The sequence below is a fragment of the Coenobita brevimanus genome, chromosome 76 (assembly GCF_032717465.1).
Source record: "Coenobita brevimanus isolate Jiangsu-jjx chromosome 76, ASM3271746v2, whole genome shotgun sequence".
NCBI classification, from domain to species: Eukaryota; Metazoa; Arthropoda; class Malacostraca; order Decapoda; family Coenobitidae; genus Coenobita; species Coenobita brevimanus.
In genome coordinates this window covers 24,753,888-24,766,426 of record NC_137029.1, presented here as the reverse complement: position 1 = coordinate 24,766,426, position 12,539 = coordinate 24,753,888, and the positions used below count along the sequence as shown (strand labels likewise).

Below are 12,539 nucleotides of genomic sequence, written 5' to 3'. Positions count from 1 at the left end.
AAATACGCCCTACTTCCCGACCTTTGCCACACAGGAAACTGTGACTAGACTTTTACGGTTACTGAGCAGCTCTGCTCATGCAAAGACTGATAAGTGCATAAGGTGATTTTAGTAGGTTGAAAGCATAACACTGTTTATTTTTTTACGGCAAGACCTGGCTCCATTAACTCCTTGACTATGAAGAAGTTTTAATATTTTATTATTGTCGTTACGAGACAACTGTTTCACTTTAAGACACTCCCCCAGTAGTTTATCGTAAGCTGAAATTAATCATCAGAACGAAGCTAGAATAACATAAAAGGGACACCTTCAGACCGAAGCAGTTACCCACCACACCCACACCCCATACGAGATATGACTATGATAATCCTGTAGTATTGGTGTGTCAACAACCCCACTCCACCCCCCCCCCCAAAAAAAAAAAAAAAAAAAAAAAAACTTCATCTCTTTAGAAGTACAGGGGCCCGAGGTTAGGCAGTCGCAATCCAGTTCCAACCTACTTCGTTTGATGACATTACACGATCTAAAATCCTCCAGTCATATCTTGGGGCTGCTACCAAAAGAAGGCCAGGAATTCTAATCACTAACCACCAGAAAAAGACCGATATTTTTTTTTCTTGCACATACGAGAACACCATATAACCAACGATAATCTTGCGTCATTATACGAATCCCAAAACATAAGACCATAAACATTAGTTGGTAACATAAATCGTTCGGGTTCTATGCCTGGAACGTGTGAATGATCTTGCTTAAACTCATGGCACTGCAAGCTATATATATATATATATATATATATATATATATATATATATATATATATATATATATATATAAAAGCTCATTACACTGCTTTCATTTACACAGCACGGCCGCGTTCCATTCGACACAACAATCACAGGCCAGAGTTTACTGTAGAGTGTGTGTGTGTGTGTGTGTGTGTGTGTGTGTGTGTGTGTGTGTGTGTGTGTGTGTGTGTGTGTGTGTGTGTGTGTGTGTGTGTGTGTGTGTGTGTGTGTGTGTGTGTGTGTGTGTGTGTGTGTGTGTATTTTAATACATGATCACACTCCACTCTCAAAAAATACAAATCACACAAAACCAACGATAATCTTGCAGTGTACGAAAATGTCAAACCCTTTCCACCCCCACTTCCCCCTCCCCCCACAAAAAAATGACAATCGATGACAAGAAAAACTGACAATATTGATGACATCCTTTTCGAACAAACTGACAAAAATCATAAACCAATCACTTATCACATTATATATGGCGAAGGCACTTTTCCTTTTCGATGTAGCAGCTTTATCTTGCGCGAACGGTAGTGAGTTAAAACATTTGACTTTATAGTTGATTCCTCTGCAACCACACTCCACTCCCCTCATACATTACGAACCATACAAGATACGCCCATTGACAATCCTGTGGTGTATAAATGCACTTCCAAACGCCTACCAGTGAAGTACTTTTCTGCTATAATATCCACTCCCAAACATAACATCAATAGCACAAAAACTAATCCTCTTGTAGCTCATACGAACCCCAAAAGACAAAGTAAATGACAGTCTATTAACATACATAAATCCCAAAACATAATACCCAAAAGATAAATAAATGACAATCTAATAATTCCCCCCACATAACTCCACAACATAATTTTCTAGTATACTGCAAAAAATCAACATCCCCCAAGCATGCACAATGGGAATTCTGCAGAAGCATTTATCAACAGAAAACCTGAGGATAGATAATTTGTATCATTAATCAACTAACCCAAAATGCAGTCTAATATCAACGACAGTCTTGGTGCATTTATCAATCAAAAAATATAAAACACAATCCTGAAGCAAAACAATGATCTCAAAACAATCAACGGCATGAAAAAGAAAGAAAGAAAGAAAAAAAACTTGGCTCCAGTAATCCCAGTAAAAGTTCACATTAAAAAAAAGGCCACACTGCGCAACGTCATGGATTGTGTATCAGTAAATTCAACAGCTCAACAGTTTTGTTTTCGTGAATAAAGATGGCACTCCTGAAAAACTGTTTTACGTGTTGGTATACCCAAATAAAGCGTGACTCTGTATTTGTATAGTAAGGTGGTCACTTTGTAGCATGAAAAATAAAGCTGTCTGTAAATGGTGTTACAAATCATCACAGGTGTGTAGGTAACGTATAATTATTCCAGTGGCATTGATAAACACTGCAACTACAAAATGAATACAGATCTACAAACGGTGTTACTTTTTATGTTAAGAGTTGTACAAAAAAAAACTTGGAGGTGTCTGTAGATGCTGTTATAAGTATGTGGATGTTACAGTAGCAAAATACAACGAAGTGCAAAATAATCATCTGAAAGGTGTGTGTGTGTGTGTGTGTGTGTGTGTGTGTGTGTGTGTGTGTGTGTGTGTGTGTGTGTGTGTGTGTGTGTGTGTGTGTGTGTGACGATTCACTGAGATACAAGGACAATATAAAATAATGGCAAAAACACTGGACAAATCGGTAATTCTGTACTCACCTCTGAAGACGTGAGGTAGCAGAAGCGGGAATCAGCGCTCTCCATCGAAGCCTGAGCCACCAGGGCGCTGTGCTCGCGGTCACTGGAGTAGCCCCTTTCCCGGTCGCTCCCGTAGCCCCCTCGGTCACTAGCGTAGCCTCGTTCCCTCTCGTAGCTTCGGGAGTCGCGGTCACTCATGTAGCCCCTGTCTCGGTTGTTCAGGTAGCCTCCACGTTCACGGTCGCTCATGTAGCCCCTCTCGCGGTCACTCATGTAGCCTCGGTCTCGGTCGCTCATGTAGCCAAGATCTCTATTGCTCACGTAGCCTCCTCTCTCGCGGTCACTCATGTAGCCTCTCTCACGGTCACTCATGTAGCCTCTCTCACGGTCGCTCATGTAGCCCCGTTCACCGTCACTCATGTAGCCTGAACGCTCACGGTCACTCATGTAGCCACGGGAGTCCCTGTCACTGGCATAGCCTCCTCGCTCACGGTCGCTCATGTAGCCAGACCGCACACTGTCTTGTCTGTCGTAGAATCTGTCAGAGGGGAGGAAGAAGAAAAGTTAATTGATAATAATAATAATATAATAATCTATATGATAATGATCCGATTTCTGTATGTTTTTTGGTTTGCTTTTTACCGTAACACTGCAAAAACGGCACAATGTAGCGCAAGTTTTGAAAGAGCAGATACCGTTAAAAGACTCTAACTTGAGAATAAAACAGTGCCACCTAAAATGCTCTAACTTGAAGAATAAAACAGTGCCACCTAAAATGCTCTAACTTGAAGAATAAAACAGTGCCACCTAAAATGCTCTAACTTGAAGAATAAAACAGTCCAAAAGGGCCACCGGTTCCCGAGTTATGAATCATTTCTTGACATCGAGCGGAGGCTCTGGAAGGCGGCCTTTCAGTGAATAATAATAATAATAATAATAATAATAATAATAATAATACCGTAATAATAACAATAATAATAATAATAAAAGTAGTAGTAGTAGTAGTAGTTGTTGTTGTAGTAGCAGCAGTGGTAGTGGTAGTAGTAGTAGAGGTAGTAGCAGTAGAGGTAGTAGTAGTAGTAGTAGTAGTAGTAATCATAATAATAATAATAATAATAATAATAATAACAATAATAATCACAATAATAACAGTTTACTGCCCCAGGGATCGTAGGGACCCATGACCAGGCTACTCAATGCAGACACAAGGCGAGGGTATCCAGCTGCTCCTCAAGAATGTTTCACGAATCCTGTCAAAGATCACGATTGTATAATTATACGGGGGAGGCGATGGCTGAATCGGTAGAGAGGCGGCCTGCAGTCCTAATGGACCCAGGTTCGAATCCCGGCTGAGGCAGCGAACAGTTTAAGGATTTGAATTTCCTAAAAAGCAGACTTTCCTGATCTACCAGATGACCCGCCGACATGACGTAAAAATACCTCCGCTAATAACAATACACCAGTCCTGTATGAGACAGCCCTAGCATGTATTCAATATGGATGGTGGGTGTTGGCTCCGAAGTGGTGACATGTGGAGGTGTAGGTGGACTATTGGGCCTTGAGACAGGCCACTGCCCCCGAGAAATGGACCCTGAAGCCTTTGCCCTGAGTTGGACACGTAAAAAAAAAAAAAAGTGTGAGACGGTAAGTAAATAGCATGATTTAATCTATCTCAAAGAATAAATTACGTCAATGGCGTGACTCAATCTATCTCAAAGCAGACAAATTACGACACCTGAATACCTCCATTTCACACAAATTCAAGAGTGACCAAAATATAAATAAACTTTTTAAAAAATCGACATATCAAAACAATATCACACATACTCTTCCACAATAAGGCTAAGCAAAACTGGCATGATTTAATTCATCACACAAGGCCTACTCACACAACAGGTTAAAAAAAAATATATGTATATAATCACTGGGCATGTAAAGAGGATAATCACAAAAAAGAAGGAATTGGCATGATTCATAATTATTTTGCAATTCATTCTGTCTCATGTTTCCTCTGTAAGAAGGAAATTTCAAACACTCTGAAAACAATCTTGAAAAATATTTAACCAATCTTCCCCTATCCCTTTGCTCTTCCGGAAAATATGGTTCTGGAGAGGGACGCCTTCACGTGTTGGCACCGATATATCCAGCTCGCTCAAGTGACTGGTGATACAAACATCCGTCACTTCCCTCCCTGTCCCCCAAAAGACGGACAGTGAACAGCAGGATATCAACTTTTGCCAGCAGTCCATTGGGTTTACGTTTCAGGTGACCCTGGGGCTATTACTGCTACTACTCCTGCAAGTAAAAATCCAAGTTATAGAAGGATATTTATCTCTGTGAGTCTTCCCATGCGTTACCTTGTTCCTGAAGAAGCATCTCTTAGTAATATTGGGAAAATTCTGAATTTTCTCAGATCTCTTGTTCTTTCTGTAAACATGTATCTTAGTTCCGAAGGTAAAATTGTGAACCTTTCCAAATTTCTCTTTCTTCCAGTAAAAATATATCAACATTGAGTGAATGCTGTGAATCATCCCATGTCTTTCTTTCTTCCAGTAAAAACAAATCTTGGTTACAAGAGGATAATCATAGCAAGCCAGTTAGTGAATGGCTACACCATTGATTAATCTGCAGTTAGGGAGGCCTATGTAGTCAAAATTGCAAAAGTATCTGCTGCCAATGCAGTATCAATTATGATGGAGGGAAAGTAGTGCTGCAGTCACGGCTAAGTAGTAAACTTCAACTCACCACTCACCTGCAGTTATGGTCGCTCGTATCGCGATGGGTACAGAGGTCCCTGTTACTGCCACAATATCACTGTAGTTATAGGAAAGTCAGTGACTTTCAACACCCACCTGCAGTAGGCTTATGATCGCTAATGTAACTTCAATAATATAGGTACCCAGTTTGTGATACTCACTGTTACTGTTACGGCCCTACCCTCATTTGAATGTGAACGCGGTGAACTGTAGGCTGCCCATCTGCAAACCACCATCCTCCTTCTGGGGGACAGGGAGGGAGGTACAACTTGGAAGCAGAGCCTTCTAGTTATATCAGTGCCACTGTGAAAAGTTTGCCATCCTTCTTCTGGTGGACAGGGTGGAAGATGTATAACCAGGCAGCAGAGCCAACTAGTTATATCAGTGCCACTGCGGGAAGAAGTTCCTTGACAGCACCAGTACTCAATGTGGCAGAGGAAAAATCAACTCTCACTAGCAGTCTAGAGGTCCCTGTGTCTGCCAGTTACAACTGCTGCTCCCATTACTAGTAAACCTCCACTCTTAATCTCCCACCTGCAGCTGAAATAGTTATAACTGTAGTCGATGTGCCAAGTACACCACATTTCATACACACAGCTGTGGTCATGGACCCTCATGCAGCCAGGACTGCAGAGGTCCCAGCAAGTGCTAAACAGAAATTGTAACTGTGGTTGCTGCAATACTGGGATAAAAGAAAACCAGGTACCCTGAGCACCCACCTGCGGTCATGGTCGCTCATGTAGCCACGGTCGTAGAGGTCCCTGCGGCTGCCATAGTTGTCGTTGCGGTCGCTGTAGTAGCCACTGTGATCGCGCTCCTCCCTGAGTGCGGCGGCGGGCAGGGAACGCTCGGAGCCCCTTGCACTGGTGGGTAGCGTGCCATACTTGTTGACGGTCCCTGGGGCGGCAGAAACACCGGGCTGTGAGGCTGCGGCGGCTGGTAGAGGGGATAGGGAGGCCAGGTGAGGAGGCGGTACACTCTCTCTTTACATTTTACTAGTTTTGTCTTTTCACGGCCCGGGTCACCGAGGGACAGTATCATCGTGAGCTCAGAAGGATACACCAGCACCACTTCCTTTTGGGGTTTGTTTTCCAACCATCTTATACGGTCCTGATTTATTCTGATTATTAACCACTCTCATGACAAACACTGAACCATACATTTTACAGTTTTTAAAAAGTTTGAAGTGTATTACAGGAAAATGTTGCAGGTCACTTTAAAACCTCTCTTATGTTCTGTCACAGTTTGAATAAATAACAGCACAATGAAGTATTACACTGGAGTATTCAGAAACAAACCAGTGAGGAAGCGCTGCCCGAGCACCAACTAAGGTCACAAGAATACAACCCTAAGACACTCAACTGTGCTCTCATTACCCACATCCTTTATTTACCCTCAACACATCAGATTACTAACAGAACATTGTAGCTAGAATCTCTCAGTACCTGCAGATGCACAGATGATCCCAAGAAGTCATCGTAAAGGAGAAAGTAGTGGATCTGCAGAGTTACTGGGAGTATGACAAAGCGACCTGTTCTCATCAGCTTAGGTGGCTCCTTTGCATAGTTTTTCTTTGTGATTTAGTTCTCACATTACACCTTAATATTCTCCTTGCTTTATGTTGTCTGTCCTTTAACTAATGACCCTGACTACATAAACAGCATACAAGAGAATATTAAGGTTTCGTACACGGGAATAAAGTGATAACTATTTCAGCCAAAGGACATATTTTAAATATCATTCTTAGCTCCATAAGAAGATTTACGTTCAGCATGAGAGAACCTCCTCATGGTGAAGTGGTTTACAGCTCCCTCATCACCACGTGTCTCCCCCAGGCTGAATCAAAGTCATCTGGTGGATCTCAAAACAAAACAGAAAGGATGTCATTCCAGTGCAGGGGTCAAAGAAGATGTATAATGGAGCCTCCTATACAGACAAGATTATGGCGGGTGAAAGGAGTGGCTGTAGTGAGAGACGGGTGAGGCTTCAAGTCACCCAGGCCACCGCCCTCAGTGAGCACCCCAGCCGGATGAGTGATTACCCTGGGGCTGCTCCAACACCTGTCCACCCGAGCTAGTTTAGTAACACACCCATACAACCATGCACGGGAATGTCTACACAAAAACACACTTATGACTACCATGCACGGGAATGTCTATGCAAAAACACACTTATAACGCTGTCATGCATGGTCAAAGCATATACAAGTCTCTCATGCACTGACAAAAAGTGAAAACTCCACGGGGCATTCACAGGTGAGGGCGACACTGGAAGCTTTAACTTCTTCACGCCCAAAGGTCTCCTTTAAAATGAACTACAAAGTCTGGAGTTAGCCTGAATAAAGCAAAATCACGTCATCAGTACGATATAAATTACTTCATTCTTGCAAACCGCCAGATCATTATCTACTCAGCTTAAAGAAGGACCTCATGGTGAAGGGGTTAATAATGGGTACAAACAAGCATGATTGTACACGAACAATATACAGGTAACTGGCACATCTTCCAATGGAGCCAGACTCTAAAGTACTGCCAATGCTACCTATTGTTTAGCAAGTGTTTTTAATACTCCAGAGAGTCCAAGTTATTAATAGAGAAGCATATCATGCTGGTGCGAGATGCAAGGTGATCCGGACAGCAAACTGTTTCATGAGAAGCTGTCATGATCTACTCATGGACTCATACACACATTCACTTAGTCATTCACACAGGGTCGTATTATTAATACCGAGATGGCGAAAGTGTGAGGACCCCACGCATGCTCAGGCCAGCCTGTCCGACCACCTGAATCTGGCCTGTACAGGCATCCTCAAACAAGGATGAGAGCCTTGGCTTAAACAACCCACACACGCTCAGTTTTGCCTGAACAGGCCGGTTTGTGCAGGAGGCCAAATAGGCTGGCCTGAGGGTGTACAGAACCCTCAAGAAAAGTCCATAATTTCTGACAACCATTTCTGACGCCCTGGTTCAATACAAAACCGTCTGACTTTTCTATACCGTACATGAATGTTTTCTGTAATGTGAGATACAAGCTACTCATATGTAATATACAAAGGCATCCCAACAAACCATAGTTAAAATTTAGGGATTCCCTTACTTTCGTGAACTGAGTTTTAACCCACTAAGCCCGGAATTTTGCTTTTTATTCCATTCTTGCTATCTCCTGACGATCTTATCAATCTTAGGATACACTTTTCTACCTGTAAGAATTCGAAATGACACTGGGAAACCCCTTAAATGCGAGAAGCATTTTGTAAGTTGTAATTAAATCATGTAGTAGTAGCAGGAATAAAAAGAACCAACACCCACACTCAGGGTTAATTAATAATATGACCGTTCATCTCACTCTTTTCACTCAACCTAATCCTAAACCAGGTCACCAGTAAACCTAAAAGTTACTCCAATCCAGCCAACCCAAAGCTGGAGGAAGGGGAGGAGACAGAAAAAGATAGAAGGGAGGTGTTGGGAGAAGGGTCCAGACGTCGAAGGTCGAGGAAGACTTTAACGATTGTCAATGTCGTTGGTTTTCAGTTAACTACTATATATAAGACACAGAACTTCATCACAGCTTACAATGTTGGTTTAGAGTAAGTGCAGTTGTGGGAATAAGCTGAATGATATACAAAATATAATGTTTGCCAGTATTCGTCAACTACACGACACACAACTTTATGGAAACTTATAACAGTTTAAAAGTAAGGGACTAAGGGTTGGTATTGGAATGATTTGGATGATGTATTTCTATAACGCATGTGATATCTACTCTCAACATATAACACCTCCACAATAATAACCTTTGATGAATTACTGCATATTCGTTCAATAACAAGGGTCGGTGTAGAGAACGAATAATTAGTCATTCATAAATATTTAAACTAGCTATTAAGGTGATGTTGCTACTGAGTGGAAATATCAAACAAGTAAAGAAATACTAACTTCGTGACCGTGTAATAATAAAATGGCTTATGAACCCTCTTGACATACATCATAAAAATTTCTAATGTTATTTTACACCCGCATTTCACACCAACAGCTTAAGTCTTTACTATCAATGTGATTCAGTATTAATTTGATAGAAATAATGATGGAAACATTGTCTTCTCAACGGAATAATAGACCTTAATGTACAAAATGACACTATATAGTATTTGATTGGCCCCTAAGTATGTACAGCAAGATCAATGAAAAAGTACCGAGACCTTTGGTTTAGGTGATACAGAGAGAGGAGGATGATGTCGATGTGTCCATGGTGTGTCCGAAACAGTCGATTATCAAATGTGAATATCAGGGAGAGTTTCATTAATTCTTTCCAAGCAGCCTGGATTGATACGCCTGGCAGAAACTAAGGTGGGTATATAATAACCTGTAACCCATAACTAAAGACAAATATAATGGGTATATAATAACCTGTAACCCATAACTAAAGACAAATATAAAAGTCGTTGTTGGCCACGATCATAGGCCAGTACTGTGGGTCCCATTGGTAATAATACCAGAAGAACGTATTTTTTTCGAAGATACTAAATAGATGTTATTTCTCTACAACACTTACAAAGTAAACACATTATTCACAGCACTATGACACTGACATACCACATTTACCCCACTAATTATGTCTCAATGACAGAACATGATAACAATGAGGAATATATAACAAGTTGGTCCAACTGGACAATCCATGACCAGAGTGAACCTTATCACATGCACTCGGTAATTATGTATCTTTAAATAAGTATACAAGTAAGCAAGGTATGGAAGTTGATGTGGCTACGTAAGGCACTGATTGAGGATCACATTTATTGGATTTATTATGTATGGAGGAAGACCTGACATGGATCTGGCACCCCCCTTAGTTGATGGATTGACTCTATGTAGCTGGTTTTGGGAAGTGCATCTATAATTTTTTTTTTTTTTTTTTTTTTTTTAAGTGGAGAGGGTTACGTTTGTGAGATCATGTCACTATTCTGGGGATCTGAATGGTAAGTGAATGAGTGTCTGGTCCATTTCACAGTGCAGGGTATTGTTTATTTCTCTCTCTATCATGCCTTTCTCTTCTCTTGTTTTCTGGACCTTGTCTCACCCAAGAATGATAAATCATAAAAAAATGTCTGTCTACTTCGTGTCAATGAATTACATATATTTTATATACAACTAAGTTCAGATATACAGCAGACATACAGTAGGACACACCTTGTGTTATGAAATCACAAAGAATTGTATTTATGGCAAAACTGTGATGCAATGGATGATTCCCATCAATAAATACCTTAACGTCTAGTGCTTTATACTATTATTGATCCTAAGGTCTCTGTACTTTTTTTAATGGCTGTACCGTGTAAAGTAGTCTTATCACTCGGTTCGATTTATAAGACATTTGCCAAGATTTCTTACAATACTTTTATCATAATTTGCATGTTAATAAAAAGTCAATCATTGGTTATCAGCTATATGAATCATTTACCAGAGCTGGGCACCTCAGCAATCACTTCCACAATCTGCAATTTCCGCAATAGAAGACGCCATGATTTCAGCTGCGGAACAGCGATTGCGGCAAACTCGTCCGAAACTTGCGGTTTTGTGTTGTGGAAGTACTTCCGCAATCGCAATCCTGTCCGCAATCTCCCACGTGACGGTCGATGTCGGTTATTACAGGCTACAGCATGGCTCATGAACATCAAGCTTGAACAGGATTCCTGGCCAGTAGCGGCAGCGGACGAGGCGTAACTGCGTCAGTCAGCAGTGGGGACGGACGATACCATAAGAAATGACTTGATACGATACGAAATGATAAACTATAGGCAGTATGGCAGTAAATTTTGTGGCACGCATAGTTAATCATGCACAGTTGTAACGTGTGGGTGTGAAGAAGTGTCAAGTGTCACAAGTGTGAACTGAACTTGAACTTCTGAGTTGGTGAGGACTCTCAGAAGTGGTCCGAGTGAAGTTATAAACGGAGTCACTAGTAAGTAGTGAGGGTCACAGTGACTGTCACTGTGGGAGATTAATCTCATAAACTTATTATAAATACAAATAATTCACTACATTGCCAATCGATTTACTCCCTGTTTGTGCACTTTCATTTGAAAATTGTGAAACTGGATTGCGGTTGTGCTGCTGGGGTAGCGGAAATGCACATTCCAAGTTAACTGCAGAATTGCGGTAGCGGAAGGTATGGGTCAGAGGTTGGGGAAGTGCAACTGCGGAGTTGAATTTTAGATTGCGGTGCCCAGCTCTGTCATTTACAAAGCTCACCTTAAATACACCCTTTCAAAATATGTCATAAGACCTAATACAGGTTTCTATGAACACCAAAAGTTTCAACGACTGACTCCCTGGCAACATAACCATACAGAAATATAACATCTACTGCATACAGTACAATCCTTGTAAAAAAAGCGAAAAAAAAAAAAATACCAATATAAAAAGTATAAAAAAACTGTAGATTCCCAAAACTATCTTCCTTTGTGCTTATTAAAAAAGGTCCCTTGCACTTTCTCATCTCACATTCACATCTGCAATAATATTCTCGCTTACTGAAAACGATACATTGAACCTGCTAAAGGAATGTATTAAAGGGTATTAAAGGTGTCATACGCAACACAGCTTGCTTGCTAAGAGGCTCTGGGGAGCCTCCTAAGTTCAAGAGAATATGACCGTTTGACTGTGAGATGGAACATGGTGAGAGACCTGCCACGTGAAAATAGCAACGTAAGACCAATTGGAACTTCTAATACCCAGGGACAAAACAAGACTGATGGTCAAAATAATCTCTCTCTCTCTCTCTCTCCACATATCCACAGTTCCATATATTTTCTGCTGCTTTGCCATGAAAATACAAACCAGTAACCCTTTACTATCATTATCGCAGTTCACACTAACTACTCATTTGCTTCCTATCTATATGGGACACGCAGCACCCATCTAGATTTACTCTCCCCCACTATTCATGTCCAAGAGTTAGGGCACAGACACACTGGCAGTGGATGGACACAGCTGGGTGTGGGATGCAGGTTTTGAAGCACTGTACCCCACAGAAGTGGCTAAACTTATGGGGGGACGGACATGAGTAAGAACACAGGTTCATGTGGGTTCACACCAGATGAGCTGGTAATAAACTTTTTAACACTTTAAGAAGGCAGAGCCATAAAACGGGCATTGAGCAGCTCACAGCTGATGCTTCAGTCAGATCGTCTATTTGGGATGCATCTCATATGAACAGTGTAAATGTTTATTGCACACTACACTTCACTGAAAGAAAACCGGATAAAAAAAATCCAACCGCAGCATTTACTC

At 41.2% G+C, this 12,539-nt stretch overlaps 1 protein-coding gene across 2 annotated transcripts in view; it reads right to left on the bottom strand.

Annotated features, from left to right (window-relative positions):
* sif (guanine nucleotide exchange factor still life) overlaps positions 1–12,539 on the bottom strand; it is a 945,217-nt gene that overhangs the window by 456,096 nt on the left and 476,582 nt on the right. For both annotated transcript variants that reach the window (XM_080278922.1, XM_080278921.1), the window contains exons 10-11: positions 5,967–6,144; positions 2,513–3,029 (exon numbers count right to left, since the gene is read on the bottom strand). In XM_080278922.1, the coding sequence (XP_080135048.1) occupies positions 2,513–3,029; positions 5,967–6,144 (695 nt within the window). The remainder of the gene's footprint in view (positions 1–2,512; positions 3,030–5,966; positions 6,145–12,539) is intronic.